Consider the following 22569-nt stretch of genomic DNA (forward strand, 5'->3'; position numbering starts at 1 on the left):
ACACATAAAATGAAGAAACAGACCAAAGTAAATTTAAGCTGCATGTGCTGGTGCACACCTTTAATCCCAGCACTCGGGGAACAGAAGCAGGCAGATCATTCCACAAAATAAGATAAAGTACCAGTGCTGAAAGATTTTTTTTTCCTTTGAGACAGGGTCTCACTCCACAGGGAAAGATGGCTGAAAACTCATTGTGTAAACCAGTATCGAGAGTTCTTAAGTGTGGAGACACGAGGATGTCCCTTTAGATCCAAGGAGAAACCTAGAGTTTATTGGGTGAGTTTGGGCCGGGGCCAATGATTTCTCAGCCTCTACTTGCTCCACTGAGAACAAGAAACCAGACCGTATGTGTGTGTGCCCTGGTCGGACAAATATGTGAGCAAGCCTAGGATAGTGGTTCTCAACCTGTGGGTTGTGACCCCTTTGGGGAGGTCGAATGGTCATTTCACAGGGTCATCTAAGACCATCAGAAAACATAGATATTTACATTATTATTCGTAAGAGCAAAGTTGCAATGTGAAGTAGCAACAAAAATAATTTTATGGCTGGCAGTCACCACACCACAAAGAACTGTATTAAAGGGTCGCCCATTAGGAAGGCTGAGAACCTCTGCTCTAGGAACCTGGAGTGGTGTCTAAGCAAAAGCCAGGCTTTCTAAGGTTGGATACAGTGTGAGACAGTTACATGGACTCCTTTAAGTCATCCTGTGACTGCACAGCTACTGTGTATCCAGTACCCAAAGGTATACACAGGAGATGTATGTCTGCCCTGCCTCCCAAAAGCTTATAGTCTAGGCAACTGGGCCCAGCACAGCACTTCTGGGAGCCCTCACCCCTTCATGTTTATTGTCTTTCTTCCTTCTACCCCACCACCTACTACCTAAATCAGTCCCAACTCACCACAGATGTGCATGGCCAAGCAGATAGTGACTGTCCCTTCCCTAGTGTCCTGGGCCCCAGCCTAGACTGGAGCAGAAGCAACCTTGCTGCGATACTCAGCAAATCCCCATGGACTTGGAGTGACCGTGGTCCACAAACCCTCCCATTTTCTGTGAAGCACTCACTCCTGAGATCTGAAGGCCCTTCCCTGAGTTTTTCTTGATGGGCTTCCATGTGGTAGAAAGAACTTCTGAGCAAGTTGTTTCTGGTAGCCTGGCTGCCTGGATTCAGGGAGTGGTTTACCAGAGAAAGCAGGCAAGGGCATTTACTCTTCCTCTGCTACTACCTGGTGGTCCTTCCTCTGCTTCTCCAGCATCCCTGCCATTCCAGGGCCTTCGCTCTGCCTTCTGGGCTGGGTTCAGCTCCTCCAAAGCTTCAGGCTTCCTTACAACCAAAGGGAAGCCACCCTCTTGTCCCTCCTTTCCCTCACATCCCAAGACCACCCGGCCTGCTGTAGGGAAAAATAACACTTAGAGAATTAAAACAAAGAGCCCGCACCACCTTTGTACAGATCACTGGGAAGGGAAGTCTAGGGGCAGAGGAATGACTGCCCTTGTTCCTTGCCTTGCTCAGTGCTCTGCTCAGTGGTCAAAGTCCCCCAAGTCATTGCTGTGTTCATGGAGAGGTTCACAAGCCCAGCTGAGCTGGAGGCATATCCAGGCGTGGCCGGAAACGCAGTGACCCATCCTAGCACATGACGGCACCAGGCCCAGGTGAGCTTCAAGACCAGACTTTGGTCTCCTGCCCACACACAATGGCAAGGCGTGTCCCTGCTGAGGCAGCTCTGGGTGGCCCAGTGCCAGAACCACTTCTTCCAGTCTGGGTCTCTTCCTCCTCACCCTGAACATATTTGCTCTTTTTCCTTCGGCCCCACTTCCGCCTCTGGCTGAGCCCATCCTTGAAGGTTTCATCACCCAGCCAGGTCACAGCATCCGATTCTTGTCAGGGAGGTCTGAGCTAGACTGTTCTCAAAGTGAGTAAGAAGATGCAGTCACCATGGAGAACTTCCTTCGTCATCTAGCCCACCCAGGTCCCAGACAGCCCGCAGCAGGAGCCTGTGGAACATCCAAGAGCCTACCACGGCCTCCAAAGGCCAGGACTACCCGGAGGAGGCACGGGCGGAGAGGAAGCTGGAGCTGGAGCGGGTGGTGGCGTCAGTGAGGGCGGGCCACCACTGACAGTCCTCTGCCTCAGGTGCTCTAGCAGGCGCGCACTCACGGCCGGCTCTAGGACGCTGCAGGCGGGCAGCACGCAGGCCAGGCGCGCCAGACAGGCTCGGTAACCCTCGAGGTAGCTATCCAAAGGCCCTGCGTACAGAGAGCAGCGTGAAACTCAGGACCTGAGAACTGTGCAAACGGGAGGGCGAGCAGGGAGAGCATGGTCACTCACCAGGCGCTGCAGTCGGGGATAGAGATGCAGGCTGCTCCTGTAGGAAGCGCACAGTCATTTCCAGGATGTCCGCCTTCTCCAACTTCGAAGAGCGGGAGGTCTGCGCCAGGTCAGACAAGAGAGACACCCCACAATAAACTGGGCAGCTGAGCACCTCGTTCTTGCACCCAAATGCTCTCCAGTCGCGCGGTGATCCCTACCACTCCATCGCGCAGATCACACGGAGGTCTTTGGATCCCCACGAAGCCCCGGGACCACGCAGGGCCACCTGCCTCGCTGGATGCCCCAAGACTCTCCATTTCTGTTTTCTGAGCTCCCAGACTCTCACCTCCGCGCCCAGCAGCGGCAATACTAGACCCTTCAGCTGGCTCAGGCTCTGGTTGATCCGCGCGCGCCGGCGCTTCTCCAGCAGCGGCTTCAGGCTCTGCAGGAAGGCGGGAGGGCGAGAGGGCGGGAGGGCGCAGAGACCACAGTTAGGAAGCTCGCCATCGCCCACCCCACCTGCCACGAGTTCCTATCTCCGGTTCCTACCTTGCGCAGCTCCGCCGCGTCCCCTACTCTTCTAGGAAGTCTCATCCTCCGCGGGAAAGCGAAGGGCGCCCAGTGTCTGTTACCTCAGGGTGGAGGATCCTTGCCCCCATGCAAGACAAAGCGAAAACTGAAGCCGGTAACCAAGTTCAAAACCTGACCCAAGCTCGCGCCAAAGAAGTGCGCGCACTCTCAGCCACTAGGCTTTAAGGGGACTGCGCCCCAGCTCTGCCCCGCCCCCATTGAGTTGGACCAGCGCCTCTCCCTCCTCCCGCCTTTGTCCATGCACAGGGTAGGGCTGGAGAGGATGAGTCGGTGGTGTCCCCCAGGGATGCCACTCTGGCCTCAGAGTCCCATCTGTGGTGGGGTCGCGCGATGTGCGGGCACTGACCCCCTGGACAGGAAGGGTGGGTCGAGCCAAGCCTCGCCTCCTCTCCAGCATCCTCTGGCTTCATTCACGCCCACCGGTCTTCGAGCTCCTCCTTAGGCCGCCAAAAGGTCCCCAGCGGCTGCAGAACTACCAGCCCGGGACCTCAGGGAGATACAACAAGGTTTTAAAGGAGAGATTTGTTCTACCAACTGCCTTAAGCTGGGCATGGAAATCCAGGCTCTGCAAGATCCAATATTTCTCCGACCTATCGGCCAGAACCAAGACTGGGGTCGCTGGACCCCTGGCTCTAAGTGCTCCGTAAAATTTAGAGCACCCCACTGACTTAAAAATTGCCTGCTTCCCCGGCTCTAGGTTGTGAAAACTAAACCCGAGCCCCGCTCTCCGAAAAGAGTCAACCAGAGTCCACGGAGTTCACTTCGTTTCAACTGGCTCTGAACTCGGGATTCCACCTGTGGGACAGACCAACATCATATGACAGGCGAGCGGAGGCGGTCCTGGGTGTGTGCCCCGGCTGCTCCTCTCGGCCCCAGCGGGCCCAGACACGCCTCCACAACGCGTGGCCGTTGCTGCTGCAAATTGGCAGGCGTCCCCCGCCCATCTGCTGCGGGCTCCCCTCCCTTGGTCGGCTGACCGGGCAACGGCTACCTCCTCCGACCCTGGTGCAATTTAGGGGGGAGTCTTGGGCCCGGAAGGCGAGACCCGGACAACCAGAGAGGAGGCGCTCTTTGGGGAGGAGACTGGGTGGGCTCTGTCCAGGGTACTGGGAGGACCCCTCCCACCTGCCATCGAGCCCCATTCCCTTCACTAGTCCCCAAATCCCTGGAAGGGTCCCACAGCAAGCATTCGAAAATGGTGGAGGCCAGTGCACCAGGAAAGGGGCCCAGGGCAGGCTGGACAGGAGCGCTCGGCCCTATTTCTATCTACGGCATACGAGGACCCACAACCACCGCCAAGGAGTTACTTTGTACAAGCTCCGAGCTCGCTGTTTTCGACCTTCGCTTCCTTATTTCCACCAACCCAACTGTCCTAACTATGAGGATTTGTCCCAGCAGGCCTTGGGGCTGCCTGATTCCTTGGTTCTCTCCCACAGTCAGGTCTAGCATGCCCGTGGGCTAGCCTCTCCCTATGTAGACCAGGCCAGTTTAGAATTCACAAAGAGCAGCCAGCCTCTGCCTTCCCGAGTGCTGGGATTAAAGGAATGGGCTGCCGTAGTCAGTCATTAATTATCTTTTAAGAGCTCAAAATGGAGTTTACAGGGCTCCGTGGTTAAGAGCGAGTAGTGTGCTCTTGCAGAGGACCTGCATTTCAGATCGCATTGCTCAAAACTACCTGTAACTCCAGTTCCGGGGAGTCTGGCGCCCTCTTCTGGACTTCTTAGGCATAGCAGTCATATGCACAAATCTACACAAGGACAAATACATATACACAGCGTCGAAAATAAATCTTCATTTTAAAAAAAGAACCGTGTAGCCGGGTAGTGATGGCACACGCCTTTAATCCCAGCTCTCGAGGGGCAGAGGCAGGTGGATCTTTGAATTTGAGACCAGCCTGGTATAGAGAGAGGGTGGGTTCCAGGACAGCCGGGCTACAGACAGAAACCCTGTCTGGGGGCGGCGGCAGTGGGGGAGGGGGAGATGTGTGAGCCCCTTGCCCAATCAGCTCACTCAGTTCAGTGCTCCCAAGCCCACCCCACACGATCAAAGACTGCTCCTAGCCCCTAGGGTGAGGGTGGAGACATCCCTTTCCAGGGCTGCAGATGACCATTTGAAGACTTGAGGGCAGAAAGCTAACTCCCTGTTCTATGCCAGTTACCTCACTTTTAACTCTCTCTCCTCTACCCTGCCCACCTCCACTGTAAAGGATTTTTAACTAGGCGATGCACCCCTCTCTTCAACCAAAGGATTCTGGGAGTTTTCTAGGGCTGTGGAAGATGGAGTCCTTTAGAAGCAGAGAACCTGGGTGAGGTAGTAGAGTGTTCAGAAAGTGGGGCTCAGGCTCTCAGGGATCTAGGATGACCTGAATACCACGGGGACACACTCGACCCTGGTCCTTCCTGGGGTATTGAGAAATGTACTAGTCCTTGACCAGGGGAGATGCCTGAGAACTGATTTCCACCCAGCGTGGAGGTGAGGGCATCCAGAAGAGGGAGAGAAGCCCTCCGAGGAGAGGAGGGAGACCCTGCGCTCACTCCTGGAGTGGTGAGCCAGAGGGGAGCTGTGGGAGAGAAAATCCTTCCTGGGGTGCAGAGGGAGGAACACACTAGACGGTCATGTTTGTCCCCTTCCCACCTGTGTCACCTCAGGCTTTAAAAAAGACTATGTGGGGGCTGGAGAGATGGCTCAGTGGTTAAGAGCACTGACTGCACTTCCAGAGGTCCTGAGTTCAAATCCCAGCAACCACATGGTGGCTCACAACCATCTGTAATGAGATCTGATGCCCTCTTCTGGTGTGTCTGAAGACAGCTACAGTGTACTCATATACATAAAATAAATAAATCTTTAAAAAAAAAAAAGGCCATGAAATGGCTCAGTGGGTAAGGGTACCTCTGACCTTCACACGAATTGTGACACACACTCACACACACACAAACAAACAAAACAAACCACTCATGCCTGTGTTTCCACAGCTATAAAATGGGAGATGAACCCTTCTTAGAGTCCCTCTTGCCTGTAATGCTAGCATCATAAAGAAGGAATGAGATTCAGGAGTTCAAGGCCAGCCTGAGATGCTAGCAAGTTCAAGGCCAGCCACTGGGAGGTGGGGGGGACGAAATAAAAACCTCCTGTAAGGATTAACTATCTGAATGAAGAGCCTGGCACCCACAGTACCCGGGTAGTGGTAAGGGTTCTGTACTGTGTCTCCATGACAGGGCTCTGCTGGACAGGGCTCTGGGGAGTAGAAGGGCAGACAGACAGGCACAGCTGAAAGCACCGGGCTCCCAGTCTGAATATTAGCTGTGTCCTCGGGGAATCTGAGAGGTCATTCAGCCAGGATGTGTAGTAACACCTGTCTCATGCCGTTGTCACTGGCTGAGTTGGTACTGACTCCGAGGCATCTGAGGACAGGAGCCCTGCATTAAAACAAACAAACAAACAAACACGTGAGGTGTCCAGGGTCAAGGCAGCAACTTTGTAGGGTGGAAGAACTTCAAGCTACAAGGGAGTAGAAGCCGGGTCTAGCATCTTAGTTTGGATCCCTGACACTTGCTGGCCTTCAGGGGCACCTGCCTGACTGGGTATGCTATTGTACTTAATTTAGAAAGTGCCGAGCAGCAGCGAAGCTATGGCATTATGAGGAATATAGAAACCTCTGGAAAGAAACTCTAGGTCTCAGTAACCGCAGGTCCTATGGAGGAATGAGGCCTTACCAGCTAGGCGGAAGTGGTTAGAAACTCAACTGAGCGTTGAACTCAACACGACGAAGTTTGAGCTCACCCGGGAGCTCAGGCGGCCATCGTGCATGGCGCCCCCGTGTGGTAAAAACGAGAATGGTCTCTGAGACTGCCCGGAGACCCACTCTAAGTGGATTCAGCGTTCTGCAAACAGCTTCCGTTTCCACCATTTCCAGCACCGCCCTGGCTGGTAGGAGTTAGGCAGTGATTGAAACATCGCCTGGGGAATGGGGCTGGGTTCTGACTGACCTCCACTGTGCGTGGGAGAAGAAGAGGAAGAGCGCAAGCGGTTTCAAGGTTGCTAGATATGCTTGCTGCTCTCCCACGGCTCGCACAGCCCCTCCTTTCCGGGAGCCTCGGCTCCGGTCCAGCAGGCCTTACCTCCTCCAGCTCCCATGACCTGTTTCCAGCTATGCCCCTTAAGGGAGTTTGACCCTAGTGCTTACCTGCCTGGACCGTCCAGCACTTCCCAGGGACTTTACTCACAATGGTGGTACTCTCTCTTTGGACCTTTGGACGAAAGCACTGGAGCATCTCGCCGATAGCCCCTAGCCCTCTCATCCTTCATTTCTGGTCTCTTTGTTTTGTTTTTTGTTTGTTTGTTTGTTTGTTTTGGTTTTGGTTTTTCGAGACAGGGTTTCTCTGTGTAGCCCTGGCTGTCCTGGAACTCACTCTGTAGACCAGGCTGGCCTCGAACTCAGAAATCCGCCTGCCTCTGCCTCCCAAGTGCTGGGATTAAAGGCGTGCGCCACCATCGCCCGGCTCATTTCTGGTCTCTTAAGTTTGGCAAGTCCAGGTCTTCAAGTCCACGTCAACTCTCCCACCCCTCACACCAGCCTGTATAATCAGAGTCTTCCGCATCCTGGTCCAAAGAGTTCAAAGCCCTCTTGTCCTGACGTCCTTTTACTTGGGAAATAGATGGTATGGGTTTTGAGGGTCTCCCCCTCCATCGTTTTATTTATTTACTTAGGGGCCATATGCTATGGTGTACATGTGGAAGTCAGAAGATAATTTTTGGGAGCTCTGGTTCTTTTTCCATCATGCGGGTCCCCGGGATCGAACTTAGATCGTCACGCTTGGCAGCAAGCACCTTTACCCAATCATTTTGCTGACTCCCTCCTTTCTTTCTCTTTCTGCCTTCTCCCGTCTCCCATCTTTTTCTTGGGTCTAGACTCTATACTCTAGAGGGACCTTGAAGTCCTGAGCATGGGGGGGCAGTTGACATTCTATACTTGGTGGGACTTTTTAAACTTCTGGACAGTGGCGATTAGTTCCCTGGCCTGGAACGTGCCTTCTTACCAACCTGACCAAGCACCAGGCACCTTCTTGATGCCTGTGACAAAACATTTTCTATCTCCCATTTGCCAGGTTCTAGTGACATTTGTAATTGCCGTCACTTGCTGGCTTGTGTCCTCAGCACCTGAAACAACACATATTGGTCAGTGGGCAGCTGAATGAGCGGGTCTGTGTCTGGAGGGTACTAGAATCCTATTCAGTTTTTGTGCGCAGCAAATTAGTAAAGTGCGCACCAACCCTTGTTGCCCGCCGGGGATAGGGGAGGGCTCAGAGCAGGGGAGGCGGGGCAGAGAGGAGGCGTGGCGGGGGCGGGACCCAGGCTTAAGTGGGCACTCTCGGGGTCCCCGCCTCAGAGCGCTGCAGAGCTGGAGTTGAGTGCCCAGGATCGCAGAGCTGGAGCCGGCTGGCAGCCGCTCTGCCTCCCGGGTCCGCACTCCTCCGACGGCTGCACCGCGGGGCTGCTCCTCGAGCCTGGGGCCACCCGCATGACGCCCCGGAGAACCCACTGAGTGCCGGGTCACGGCGCCGAGGGCAACACCATGGCCCTGGAGCAGGCGCTGCAGGCGGCACGGCGGGGCGACCTGGACGTGCTGAGGTCCCTGCACGCCGCCGGCCTGCTGGGGCCTTCTCTGCGCGATCCGCTAGACGCCCTGCCGGTGCACCATGCGGCCCGCTCGGGCAAGCTACACTGTCTGCGCTACCTGGTGGAGGAGGTCGCCCTCCCAACCGTGTCCCGAGCGCGCAACGGCGCCACACCAGCCCATGACGCCGCCGCCACAGGCTACCTCTCTTGCCTGCAGTGGCTGCTCACACAGGGTGGCTGCAGGGTGCAGGTGAGTCCACAGTAAGAGACGGTTTGGTCCCAAAGAGGACTCCAGCCCTCCTGCAGCTCAAAGATGGTTGGAATAGACGTAGTCCTGGCTAGGCTGAGCCCTGCGCTCTTCTCTTTCCAAAAGGCTTTAGATAAGGTGGGCCTTTGAGATTGAGGACTTGGGTAGATTCCTGATGCTTGATATTAGAACCCTGGAGTTGGGGGATGGCGGGGGTGGGGGGAACGAGGAGCTGGACTCTGTTAGGCTGGTATCTCTTAGGGCCAGCAAAGCACTCCCTGGAGGGAGTGGCCCAGGGTGGAAGAAGGCGGGGCGGTGATGGGCCTTAGCTGCCGAATTAGAAGCCCATGGCCACCAGGCTCAGGTCTAGAGTGAGAATAGATAGGGTCTCACAAATCACCGCAGGCCAAGATGGAGATCACCACTAAGTCAAGGACAAAGGTATGAGGTGAGGAGCTCTCCTCAGGGCATAAGTGGACGACTTCTCAGCCCAACCTGCCATCTTTGTGCCTGGAATAACCACCTGGTGACATTGAGGAGTGTGACCTGCCAGGGGGAGTCCTCAGCACAGAGAAAAGGAGGGAAACGTCCTGTGGTGTGAACATTGTTGTGCTGGAGGAAGGCTGAGGAGACCAGGGTGATGGAGAGGGATGGGGATGGAAGGCCACCAGGCCAGGCCTAGATGGTCTCCTGGACCTGAAGTAAGGAATTGGGTTGATCTTCTGGTCACCTGAGCAGCCAGCTGAGAGAAGAAGCACACAACTGCTTTCCAGCTGGCAGTGACCACTGAATGGCTCACACCTATAATCACAGCACTTGGGAGACTGAGGCAGGAGGATTGCTATGAGTTTGAAGTCAGCCTGGGGTACAGAGTGAGAACCTGTCTTTAAAGAGACAAAATCAACCAACCAATCAAAAACAGACCCCTGGGTTAACTGCACATCGAAGGGGTGAGGGCCAGTTTCAATCTAGTTAGCAGGGGCCTAGCAAAATCCAATACAGCTCCCACCTGCTGTCCTTGGGGGGCAAACAACACCTTCCCATCTTTCTGAAAGATTCTCTCCTTCCCTTATCTCCTGGCCTTGTTATCAAGAGTTCCTGGCCTTGTGGCCCGCAGCCACATGGTCCACTCCTCCTCATGGTCCACATGCTCTCTCTTGGGAGGTGCCTGCCTCCCGATCCCAAGCCCAGCACTGGCCAGAAGCCTCCCTTATCATCACGGAGGAGGTGGAAGGAATGAGTAACCTTGTGCCTAGTTTATCAAATGTCCTGTCCTCTACTCCCAGGAAGCCGGGGGCAGAACCGAGTTGGAGAGTTGACCTCAATCTCTGGTTCTATCCGGCCCGGAGATAAGCTTAGGCTGTGAGCCCCAGCACACGAGGCTCCCAAGGCCTACCCAGCTGGTAGTACCTTCATCTCAGGTCACTGACTTCATATTGCCATCCTTATGCAGAAGCCTTGAGCAACAGAGATGCCCTAGAGCCTCAGGTCTATATCCCTAAGGCCAGTGGAGAGAGAAGGTCTTCCTCAAGAACTAAGGTACCAGCCCTTCATCACTGTGGTCTTGCTGAGGCTACCTCTAGCTGCCCATGCCTGAGCTCCGGGGAACAGACTGAGTAAGCCTGCCTACACACGCCTGCACCTGCGACACACAGGAGGGAACTCTGGCCTCTACCTTAGTCCCTTCTTGCCACTTGCTTTCTGTCCCATGATCCTCTCTGCCTCCAGAGCCTCATGGATGACATGCCTGCCCCCGGCATCCTTTTCTTCTATCAGGAAGCTCTAGGGTCTTCCTGCTGAGACTCTCTTACCTCAGAGTCTCTGTGCCTTGGCCACATGTGTCTCTGTGGCATCCTCTCCCTGCAGGGAGAGGAGGAGAGACCTTACTTCCTAGTGACCTCTCAGATTCTCCAGACTTTCTCCTAATCCTGACCATCTCCGATGTCTATGTGCTTGATGCTGAGAGAAACACGTTGTCAGATCCTGGAATAGTGCCAGTCTCAAATGCAGCAACCCAAGTCCAGAGATCTGGGGTGCTGAAGCTTCTCTCCCTGCCCATGGACAGCACCTTCCCCAAAGAGAGACACAGTAGAAAAACAGGTCTGAACCCAGAGGGTATCTGTAGGGGTTTCACCTAGCCTCTCAAGGAAACTGCCGCTAGTACACACCTACACCATTGGCTGGCTGCCCCAGGCCCTGCCCACCAGTGCCCAGTAACCTCCTCCTCCACAGCACAGGACACAGCTTGTTCCTGAAGCCATGTGCATGGGAGTCTCTGGGAGGGCAGCTCCTTGTGTGGGGGTTGGGTCATTGGAGGTGTACCAAGATGGAAGCCTTTGTCCCTTCCAAGGGACACCAAGGAATGAGGAAGAGGAAGAACAAGAGTTGGAAGCAGGGAGATCCTAATGCCAGCCTGGTGGACACTGGGCTAGTCATCTCTCCTGGCCTTACTCCGCCCCGAAATATTCCCATTCGCTCGGGTGTTTCCTGGGTGCCAGGCCTGTGTTCAGACTCCTGCTATGAAACTTCTGTTTTGGGAGCCTCTTGTGTCCTAGCAACTCTCCATCACGCCCTGAAGGCCTCTAAGGGACCTACATGGCGTTGCTGCCTCTGACCTGAGGTTCAAAGCCAACCAGGAGTTGCCTAAGGACAGAGGCAGGCTTCACAAGCCTGGGATCTAGTTCACCCCGAAAGCTTGCTAAGCTAGGCTTAGCTCAAGCACACGGACTTGCGGCCTGCCCGAAAGAGGCTGGCAGTGGGCTGAGCGCCTGGCAAGAACAGGTTTGGACTGTAGGGTTCTAATGAGCTCTCTTCCGCAGGAAAAAGATAATTCTGGTGCCACAGTCCTGCATCTGGCTGCCCGCTTTGGCCACCCGGACGTGGTGAACTGGTTGCTGTACCAGGGTGGCGCAAACTCTGCCATCACCACAGACACGGGTGCCCTGCCTATCCACTATGCTGCCGCCAAAGGAGACCTTCCCTCCATGAAGCTTCTCGTTGGGCATTACCCTGAGTAAGGACTTTCTTTCACATTGTTGCTTTGTTTTGGTGCTGGGGATTAAATCCGGGACCTTGCCCATGCAAGAAGTCCACCACAGAGCTCCACTTTCAGGGCAGGATTTTTAAACAGGACCTTACGTAGCTCAGGCTGGCCTCAAACTTGCTAACAAGTAAAGGATTTGGGCCTTGAATTCCTGATCTATATATTTTTCTTTTTCTTCCTTTTATTTATTTGTTTATTTGTTTGTTTTGTTTTGGTGAGACACGTCCTTGGTTGGCCTGGAACGTACTGTGTAGACCAGGGTGGCCTCAAACTCACAGAGATCTGCCTGCCTCTACCTCCTGAGTGACTACCATGCCTGCTACTTCCTGAGGGCAGACATTACAGGCTGGTGCTACCACACGTCACTTTAGGACTTTTCTCCTAAGGAGGTCTCTGGGTACAGAGGCCAAGGCTCTGAGGCGTACCTGGAGGCTGCTGCAGTCTCTAGCAGTGCCTGATTCAGCGACCGACTGGGGTTCAGATCTCTAGGCCTAAGACAGATCCAGCCAAAGTCAAACACCTCCCTTCACCCAGTCCACTTGGACCACGGCCTCTGCTCCTCACGCCAGCTCCCTTGATAGCATATAGTTGCGTTTAGTATACGGGGCATGCAGGCCAAAGTCACTCGCTGGGCTGCAGCAGGTGGCCAGCCCCAGCTCTGCTCTGTGCTCGTTTCTAAGACTACTGTCTGTGGAGAGATGAGTCAGGGGCGCCTCCTAGACCTGAGTTTGGCAGGTAGAGGATAGTTAGGAGACAGCTGCCCTTTAGCCTCTGGATCCCTCCCTATCCCCAGAGCCCTGCGCAGGCCACCTCTACAGAATCTTCCAGTTCTGTGGCTTCTCAACCCATTCCTGCCACTGATGGGGAACCTTCTAAGCCTTCTTGGGACCCCAGTCAAAATGGCTGGGAGCTCCTTGGATGGAGGGAGGGGTAAGGATGCGGGGGTAGGGGAGTGTTGTGTAAAAGACAGAGTCACCACAGAGCAGAGTGACCCTTGACAGCCTGGGGAAGGAGGCAGCCAGGTTTTAGTTGTGCCATGGGGACAGAGGCCACAGGGAAAGAACATGGGTTTCTCCTGAAGGTTTAGGTTGCCAGCGGCTACTCCCAGGACCAGGCCTAGACTGTCTCAGGGCTCTGACCGTCTGCTAAGTAGGTGGAACCAGACTCTGGAGGAAAACAGCTCCAAGATGAGAGGGTTAGAACCATCACTGATCCACTTCTGAAGTGGCCTCAGGCCCACTGTCCATGAGGGACCATACTGGAGGCCAGTATGGCCATGTGACATAGGACAGACTGATGTGGACATTGTCCTAGAAGGGCGGGCACCAGTGGTCTCTTTAGCTCTGGACAGGCAGGCCAAGCCTGTTTGGCTTCTGGCAAGAGTTTCCCTGACTGACATTGGGTGGGTGAGCCGACAGGAGCTCTGCTGATGTAGCTTTTCTGCATAGCCATTTGGTGGCCACTGAAGTGAAGCCTTTGTATTCAGGAAGGCGGGGCTGAAAGGCCTGTGCAGGTCAGTGGCCCCAGAGTCCTTTGAGTGTGGGCTCTGACCTGCCACCATCGGTGGCCCTAGAAAGCTTTGGCCCAGACTCCTGTTAGACACTTCAGATTAGAGCCCGGCCATATCTGTGGCAAGTCCTCAGCCCCAAGGCTGTGGTTCTGATGTACCCGTCACACTCCCTCACTTGAAGCACAGGACACTGAGTTCCTAAGATGACAGGTCATGTACTGTAGATGTTCTCCTTCAAACACAGTGTAGCTAGAGGTACAGGTTGGTGGCAGTGTCCTGGTCACCAAGCCTACTCTTTGGGTTCTAATGAAAACCACTAGCTCCTTGGCCCACCTTAGCGAAAAGCCCACTAATGACAAGCCTAGACTCCTTCATGGGCCAAGATTCCCACGTGCAAGAAGACTCCAGCACCGCCGTCACCACTGTGAGTTAAAGCCCTTGGATACCCTGACCCCTCCCAAGCCATGCCAGGTGCTGAGTAAGATTGGGCCCTGGGGCTGAGTCTGTGCCAGATGACCTCTTTGAGAGACTGCCAGACTGTCCAGGAGTCACCATGAATCTCAAGGAATTAGACAGAGGACCTGGGTTCCCATCCCTGCCGTGGTTTGTCACCAGGTTGATAAGAAGGGACCTTTGTATGGATGCCAGGCAGAGCTCAGGCAAGAGGGAATACTAGGAATTGGGTTCAGGGGCTGGTGTGCCCATGTAACCTCTGTCTTTGGGAGTGGGGTTCTCCAGGGCCACAGAGTCCAATAAGAGGACCCCACAGCCTAGCCCTGAAGCTGTGGCTCCCTTCTCTCTTTGGGCTTCCAGGCCTGCTGTGAAGGATTGTAAATTATTCACAAGGGCTCAGCTCTCTCTGGTGCCTCTGCGAGGGAGGAAGGGTGCCATCCCTACCCGTGGGAAACCCGATCCTGCCCAGGGAGACTGTGGGTAGCCATGGGCCATGGTGCTGACAGGTTACAGAGAATCTGGAGGGCTGGGCAGCTTTGGGAAGGGCCTCGTGAACGAGGGTATATGCCTTGGGGCGTTGCAGAGAGCTTGAGGTTGCAGGAACACACTGTACTCTTGTCTCTAGTCTACCCCAGTTCATTGGACTGAATCTTTCCAGAAACGGAAGTTACCATAGAACACCTCCCTCCAGCCCTAGGGGGTTTTCCTCTGAGTACCTTGCAGAAAGGAGACCCCTAATCTGGGAGTCCTGAGGGCTATTGCCTCTGAGTGAGGGAGACGGGTGGGCTGACAGTCCTGGACAGGGACACAAGTAATTAATTCATGGTACATATAGTGTCTGCAGCCCCACCTGAGGCAACTGAAAAGGCTCACGGGACTGGCAGACATCTTTGCTTCTAACAGCGTTCTTGCATCCAAGTGCCCCACCCCAACCCCATCCCCCACATCTTTGCCATGTCTGCTTTGGGCTGCTGGAGCGGGGCCTGGGCTTCACCCTGACTTTGAGCTTTGAGACTGGAGAGAGGGGAAGGATCTGGGGTCTTTCTCTCAGGCTCCTGGGCTCTTATCATCTTTGGACAGTGTCCTACACGTCTGTGTGTGTTTTCTTGCTGTTGGACCCCATGACTAATGAAGCTACGAGCTTTATCTCTCTCTCCATGTGTGCCCAGTGCCTCCCACGCAGCTGCGCCTTTGTTTGCTGATGGATGGGGAGTCTGGAATCCTGGGTCTATGCCTGGTGACAGGTTACTGCCTGTGGCTTTAGATGGAACCTCTCTTCTTCATCTCCCTCTACCCATTTGGCAAGTGCACACACTCCACCTGAGAAGCGGAGGCCACGGTGGGCACAGAGCTCCTGGCCTGGCTGCTTCTTTCCACGTATACACTCACTCACAAATAGGCCCAGCCCACCAGCACTGGGGATATAGTTCTTCCAGCTTGGGAGAAACTCTTCGATTCACAGGTGTATCGGTTTGCAGGTCTGTCATAAGCATATGTGTTCAGGGAACGAACTAAAATGAATAGAAAAATACAAAGGAGATATGTTTTATGCAGTAAAAGTGGAATGTTTGGTAGGAAGCCGTGGGGGTGTCCTTTAAGTTGAGAGAGACAGGAAAGGCTTCTTCGTGGCCATGGCAGAGCTCTGTTGTGGGGGCGTGGCCACGGCAGGGCTACGCTGTTGGGGCGTGGCCTCAGCTGCTTCATTGAGAGTCTAGTGGAGGATGGGAGAGACACAAACAAGCGCTGGAAATGTCAGATGTCAGAGGTGTATACATTGTTTCCGTTCCCGTGACAAACAACCTAACAAAAGCAACTAGCAGAACCATTTGACCTGTAGTTTAAGAGTCCGTTACTGGGGAGGGGAGGGGCAGGCAAGTCAGTAGGAATTCTGAGGTGACATGTCCAGTCGGGAAGCAGAGAGGTGAATGTGGTGCTCAAGCTGGCTCCCCACTTTCTTCCAATTTCCAACAGCCCAGGACCCCAGACCATGGGGTCACTTCCGACCTCAGTTAAACCTCTCTGTAACCGTCCTTAGATCTCACCGGAGGGGTCTCCTAGGTGATTCTCATTGCTGTCAACCTGACAATGAGCCAGGCTTGCTGGTGGACCGGGATGCCAGTGAGCTAACTGGTCTGGTACCTTCCTTAAAACAAGGCTGTGGTTTTTTCCTCCCTGGGCCAAGCTCTTAGCTTAAATAGGAGTTGTGACGGACAAACACCTTGTGTGTGAGGACTCTCTCTGACCTCCCTTAGGGCAGATGTTCCTGGCAGCAGAAGAGTAAGAATTTTCCCCTTGACCATAGCCTGACTGCTCACACCTTGTTTTGTTTTGTTTTGTGGCAGTGCTAGCTGTATGCTGGTATAAGTTTGAACAGATTTCTAAGAAGCCCTCAGAAATAGATTACATTCCTTTTTCTGACAGAGTGGCTTTCATAATCTCTTTGATCAAATCACCTTTTATTCCCCAGGAGGAAAATTACAAACTACTTCTGAGCTAAGATCATTGCTAGGGCTCCTCATAGCAGCAGGATATCTTGGAGCAGAGTTTTCAAACTCCAGTGGTTAGGGTCCAGAAGGAGGGTAGTGGAGCTGGAGGGATGGCTCAGTGGTTAAGAGCACTGGCTGCTCTTGCAGAGGACACATGGTGGCTCTCAACCACTCATAATTCAAGTTCCAGTGTATCAGGTGCCCTCTGCTGCCCTCTGTGAGTACCTGCCTGCATGTGGTGCACATACAAACATTTGGGCCCTCACGTATACGCATAAAATAAAAATAATAAACCTTAAAGTAAAAATAGTATACACACATACACATAACATAAAAATAATAAAAATAGAAAAAGAAGGGGCTGGAGAGATGGCTCAGCAGTTAAGTTCCAGAGGTCCTGAGTTCAATTCCCAGCAACCACATGGTGGCTCACAGCCATCTGTAATGGGATCTGATGCCCTCTTCTGGTCTGTCTGATGTCTGATGACAGCTACAGTATACTCATATAAATAAATAAACCTTGAGAGAGAGAGAGAGAGAGAGAGAATATGAATATGAGTGAATGAATATCTTTTTAGTGTGGCTCAGTGGTCGAATGCTTGCTTGCCTCGCATGCACGAAGCCCTGGGTTGCAAACCCAGCACCATATAAGCAGAGTGGCAGTCCAGGCTTGTGACCACAGGATCAAAAGTTCAAGGGCTATCCTTGACTACACTTTGAGTTCTAGGTTAACCTGGAGTGCGTGAAACCCTGTCTCAGGAGAGACAGGAGACAGCTTGTCCTTTCCCAACATGGCTGACACGGAGGCAGCATGGGAACATTTAGAGAGTTTCAGAAGCTGTTCTGTGCACAAATGAACAGGTGGGCAGCAAAGGAGCAGGTGCTGGGAAGGGGCCCCCGGTGGTGAGCAGGGTTCAGCCGGTCGGGTGAGGTAGTAACTGAACCATGGCTTTGGGATTGAGACTGCACCAGGTATGTGAGACGCAGGAGAGGGCGGCCGTTCAGAGGACCCAGGATCGCTGCCCCCCAGAAGACACTTGATTCAGCATTACAAGCTGCTTTAAGGTTGAGCACAGAAGCTTATGAGAGGCTGAGGAGTAATACCCACTTACCTAGGAGGAAACTGAGGCTGGAGAGGGCAAAGGGCCTGTGCTGGGATCTTACACAGTGACTGGGGAGAAGTAGTAAGTGGAGTCTAGGAGCTAAGGAGAGGCAGGCAAGCACACACACGCACGTGCATGCACATGCACACACACACACACACACAGACTAGCCTGCCATGTGTCTGGCGGGACCACAGGTCCTGGCTCATCCTGTCATACAAAGAAGAGGCATCTCAACCATAGATCTGAGAATCCAGAAAGGGACACTGTGACCCAGCTTGAGGGAGGTGGGACTTGCACCCTTGTCATACTCCCCGGCCCATGCATACCTGAGCTCACTAGTAAAGGGGTGCCTGAGAGGAGGATAGAGGGCTGTGCCCAGAGACAGACAGATAAGAAAGGTGTGGACACAGCACAGCTGCACCTGTTCTCGTTCTCTCTCTCTCTCTCTCTCTCTCTCTCTCTCTCTCTCTCTCTCTCTTTCTCTCTCTGGCTGACTCACAACATAGCTTTGTCTATTTTGTATCAAATGATCTTAGTTCTCCCTGCCTTTGTGAGAAAGGGGAACAGTGTTAAAACCCACCCTCAAGACCATAAAAAAGGATCTGATGGGAGAGGGTGTGAAACTCCCTAATTGCTGGGCTTGGGGAGTAACTATTCAATTAAAAATAGCTGTTATCAGTCAATAATCTTTTTTTTTTAAATTAAGACAGGGTCTCTCTGTGTAACTTTGGCTGGCCCTGAATTCACTACGTAGACCAGGCTGAGCTCTTTCCTTCCGTCTATGGATAGCTTTGTGGCTTTTCTTCAGTGAGTCAGGGAGCCTGCATTTTTCTTACCTCTATGCAAAGCAAGACAAGAACTGGCTGCCCCTTTTCTTGTGGCCCATCAGCAGAGTTGCCCCATGCCCTGCGTCTCCCACTCCTCAATAGGAGTCTTGAGGGCAGAAGTTGACATGCTGGTGATAATGGGGTGCCTTTATTCTCTGCCAGGGCTCTGCTGGGAGTGGCAGCCAGCAGCTTGCGGGAGGATGTGGGTACCAATGCCTTCTGCTGCCCAGTTCCTTCTAGGTAGCTGGATACTTCTAGATGCTGGCTACCTGCCAACTAGAAGGTGCTGGAAGGGCAAGGCTCACAGTGAGTCCAGCTTTCTTTGTTGAGTAAACTGCCTTTCCCACCCTAAAAACCCAGCAAGCCCTAGAGGGTCACCCTCTTTAGCCTCTAATCCCCAGGACCCCAGCACTGATCATGCCTTGGTTACAGGGGTGGGGGGTGAATAATTCAGGCTGCTGAGTGTCGGTCATGAAATATTCAGCAGGCCGTTCTGACACACCAGTCAGTGTGTGGGGGCGAGGATGGCACTGGGATTGTAGGATGGAGCCATGATCCAGCAGGGTTCTTTAAAAGGGTGTGTGGCTAACGGCTGGGTCTTTTGCCTGCCCTGTATCATCCAGGCAGGACCTGTTTTTTATTTTCCATTTCATTTTAGTTTAGGGTTTTGGATATGGAGTTTTACTGTGTAGTCCAGATTCTCAGTGATCCTCCGAGTGAAAGAAGTGTGCCAGGATGCTCGGTGTGTGCATGTGCGCACACGCTTGTGAGCGCTCGCACACACACACGTGTGAGTGTGCATGTGCATGTTGCTGAGTCTGGAACATTTCACATGCTGGAAAGGCACTGTAAGGTTGAGTGGGCAGCCCTACACCTCACTTTGCTCTTCACATGGGTGTGTCACGCTAAAGGACAGCCTGCTGTGGTATCTCACTGCCCCAGACATCTAAAGAGCCAGATTCAACACGAGATCAGTAAGTGATGGCCTCGTGTCAGGGTCAGGGAAGGAGTCAGGAGAGACAAGAAATGGGGACTAAGGGGATGGGGGAGAGGTATACGACCTGGGAGAGAGCCATCGGGGTCAGGGATGTAGGTAGAGGAGCAGGGCCTCTGAGAGGGTGATGGGTAAGGAAAGGAAGGCATGCTTGTCTCGGTAGAAGTGGGGACCTAAATCATGTTGCAGTGACAAGGGGATGGTGCATAGCCAGATAGAGGAGGAGGAGGAACATGGAGACCATTGGATAAATGAGGGAGGGACTTAACGGGCCCGATTGACACTCTGGATATTTAGCTAGGGAGGATAATTTTGGGTGGGAATTTGAAAGACTGGAGAGTCCTGTGATGTAATCACAGAATATCAGGATGGACCCCGAGCTTGAGTATATAGACCTGAATGAGCAGGTGATGGGTCTGGAGTAGCTTATGGCTCCACCCAGTGTTCCTTTTTGGTAACTGCACCCTGGGCAGTCCAAGGCCTTACCAGCCTCCTAGCCAGAGCAGATTCAGCACTCTTTAAAGGCGTTCCAGCTGTGGGGCTGGATCCCTGGTACCCACTAGGGCTGGGCTGGAGAAGCAAGGATAAGATTAGTAACAATCCAAAGCTAGACCATCACGGGACACTGAGCCCAAGTCCCACCTGCTCATCTTCACGTCACTATCTGTGTGCCTGCTGTGAGCCACATTCCACAGGTGTACATCCCACAGATACATGTGTGTTCCTAACGCATTTACCATTCTCCAAAGCAGGAATAACAACAGGACTTGTCCAGGGTGGAGGGGTGGCTCAGTGGTTGAGATCACTGGCTGCTCTTGTGAAGGACCCAAGTTTGATTCCCCAGCACCCAGAGGCTCACAACGATCTGTAACAACCAGTTCAGAAAATAGGATGTCCTCTTTTGACCTCTGTGGTGCACACACATGCACATAGGCAAAACATTCATACGAATAAAATAAATAAATCTTTTAAAACATTAAAAAAAGAGCCATGATGGAACATGCCTTTAACCCCAGCACTCAGAAGGCAGAGGCAGGTGGATCGCTGGGTCTGAGGCCAGCCTCATCCACAAACAGGTTCCAGGACAGCCAGGGCTACAAAGAGAAACCCTGCTTCAAAAAAAAAACCCTAAGAATTAATTAATTAATTAATTAAAATGAAAGAAAGATATACCTGCTAGTACCATATTCCGAGTTAAGTGTCCAATATATAGTGAGTGACTCTGAGGCCAGAAGATTAACACTGAAACTCAGGGTGTTGGAGAGACAGCTCAGTGGCTAAGAGTGTTTTCTGCTGTTGCAGAGAATCCAAGTTTGAGTTTCAAAACCATCTGCGATTCCACCCTATGGGAATCTTATGCCTCTAGCTTCTGCAGCTACCTGTGTTCATATACACAAACCCTCACACAGATACATACACATAATTAAAACCATCTACTGTGAAACCCAGGTTGCCCTGGATGCAGTACTTCACAAAGGCTAGAACATCACGTAATGTCCATCTGAAGTTCAGATTTAACTGGGCGTGCTGCGTTTTAACTGAAAACCTCCAGCCCTGCCTTCTAGGAAATCAGTTTCCTGGGGGAGGCCCAGGCCAGTAGCAGTTATAGCTAACCAAGCATACCAGGCCACCAAAGGAACTGGGCCAAGGTGGGAGGGGCCTCCAGAGGGTATGAGGAGAAAGGACAGGGAGGTTTCAGGGAGGAGGGGTGTGTCCCAGTCTTGAGGAAAGAATGTTTCAAATGGGGAGACACTGAGTTCAAACAGCAAGTGTGGGGGTACACAGTGATAGCTCCTGTGGCTGAGAAGGTAGAAGAAACCAGGTAATCATGTCCTTATAGACACCAACAAAAGGGTGGGTCTAAGGCTTGTGAGACAGTACAAAGGGTAAAGGTGTTGGCTGGGTTTGTGGCCAAGCGTGATGTCCTAAGTTCCATCCCCAGGAACAACATGGTTGAAGGACAGAACAACTGACTCCCCAAAGCTGCCCTCTGACTGCCTTGTGCCATGCTTCATACACACACACACACACACATACACCCACACAAAAAAAATACATAATTTATGGTAAAAGAGTCCAGTTTCAATAAAAGGAAAAAATAAAACCAATAAAAAGGTAAGTAAATAAAATAAGTTTTAGCGGAGCACGATGATGCCTGCCTTTAATACCAACACTCAAGAGTCAGAAGCAAGCAGATCTTTGTGAGTTCGAGGCCAGCCTCCATAGTGAAGGACAGCCTTCACTAGAAAGACCTTGTCTAAAAATAAAATAAATAAATAAATAAATAAATAAATAAATAAATAAATAAGGAGGGACAGAAAGTGGAAAAGTAGTCTGAGGACAGTAGTGTAGGACTGAGCCAAAGAACTCAGGGACAACCTGTGACAAAGCCTCTTTGTCACCTGCCCACTTTCAGCACTCCAGAGAGCCAGGCTAGGGTGGGAAGGAGGCGTTTGACAAGAGTGCAGCGGGCATCTAGAGCCCACACTGGGTGTTACCTATTTGCAGGGGAGTGAATGCCCAAACCAACAACGGTGCCACGCCCCTGTACCTGGCGTGCCAGGAGGGCCACCTGGAAGTGACGAAGTACCTTGTGCAGGAATGCGGTGCAGATCCGTACTTGCGCGCCCAAGATGGCATGATGCCCATGCATGCCGCGGCGCAGATGGGCCACAACCCAGTCCTGGTGTGGCTGGTGAGTTGAGGACCACCGGGCGGGACAGCGCTGGGGGTGGGCGGGGCCAGAAGGAGGGTTCAGCGCAAGCCCCTCCCTCTGCCACGCCCCTCCCTACAGGTGAGCTTTGCGGACGTTAGCTTTTCGGAGCAGGACCACGATGGCGCCACGGCCATGCACTTTGCTGCCAGTCGCGGCCACACCAAAGTGCTCAGCTGGCTCCTGCTGCACGGCGCAGAGATCTCGCAGGACCTGTGGGGCGGGACCCCGCTGCATGACGCTGCTGAGAACGGGGAACTGGAGGTCAGGGCGGCCCGAGAGGGGCGGGGCTGGATGTGGGTGAAGGGCGTGGTCGGGGAGGGACCGAGGGCTGGGACGCGGTCGCCCTCTGGCGGCCGCGCGCTGTCCTCGCAGTTTCTCTGGAGTGCGGGAGGGCGATGGAGGGAGCCAGCTCGCCGCCTCATGCTCCGCCCCCTACAGTGCTGCCAGATCCTCGCGGTGAACGGCGCCGGGCTGGACGTCCGCGACCACGATGGGTACACCGCTGCCGACTTGGCTGAGTTCAATGGCCACACCCACTGCTCCCGCTACCTACGTACGGTGCAAACCCTGGTATGACCCAGAAGTAGCTGGTGTGGAGTCATTCCTTCTTACCATTTAACCCTAAGAATAAGTGTCTTGCCCTTTTATTAAGAAGAAAGCTGAAGTTCAGG

General features: G+C 53.2%; 2 protein-coding genes across 6 annotated transcripts in view; one reads left to right on the top strand and one right to left on the bottom strand.

Annotated features, from left to right (window-relative positions):
- Nucleotides 1-1961: 1961 nt before the first annotated feature.
- Nucleotides 1962-3022, bottom strand: Hes2 (hes family bHLH transcription factor 2). The gene is made up of 4 exons (XM_028757783.1): nucleotides 2859-3022; nucleotides 2656-2751; nucleotides 2328-2427; nucleotides 1962-2245 (listed from the first exon to the last, which is right to left on the bottom strand). The coding sequence occupies exons 1-4, from the start codon at nucleotides 2901-2903 to the stop codon at nucleotides 2013-2015; spliced, it is 474 nt and encodes a 157-aa protein (XP_028613616.1). The 5' UTR covers nucleotides 2904-3022; the 3' UTR covers nucleotides 1962-2012.
- A 5441-nt stretch (nucleotides 3023-8463) lies between these two features.
- Nucleotides 8464-22569, top strand: part of Espn (espin) — a 31692-nt gene continuing 17586 nt past the window's right edge. For 4 of the 5 annotated variants that reach the window (XM_028757891.1, XM_028757893.1, XM_028757894.1 and 1 more), the window contains exons 1-5: nucleotides 8473-8766; nucleotides 11583-11776; nucleotides 21691-21877; nucleotides 21977-22159; nucleotides 22337-22468. In XM_028757891.1, the coding sequence (XP_028613724.1) occupies nucleotides 8473-8766; nucleotides 11583-11776; nucleotides 21691-21877; nucleotides 21977-22159; nucleotides 22337-22468 (990 nt within the window). Of the gene's footprint in view, nucleotides 8767-11582; nucleotides 11777-21690; nucleotides 21878-21976; nucleotides 22160-22336; nucleotides 22469-22569 lie in introns of all 5 variants that reach the window. The other variant, XM_028757892.1, reaches the window with a different exon arrangement.

Source organism: Grammomys surdaster, unplaced genomic scaffold (genome assembly GCF_004785775.1).
Source record: "Grammomys surdaster isolate TR1022 unplaced genomic scaffold, NIH_TR_1.0 126185, whole genome shotgun sequence".
In the NCBI taxonomy this organism is placed as follows: Eukaryota; Metazoa; Chordata; class Mammalia; order Rodentia; family Muridae; genus Grammomys; species Grammomys surdaster.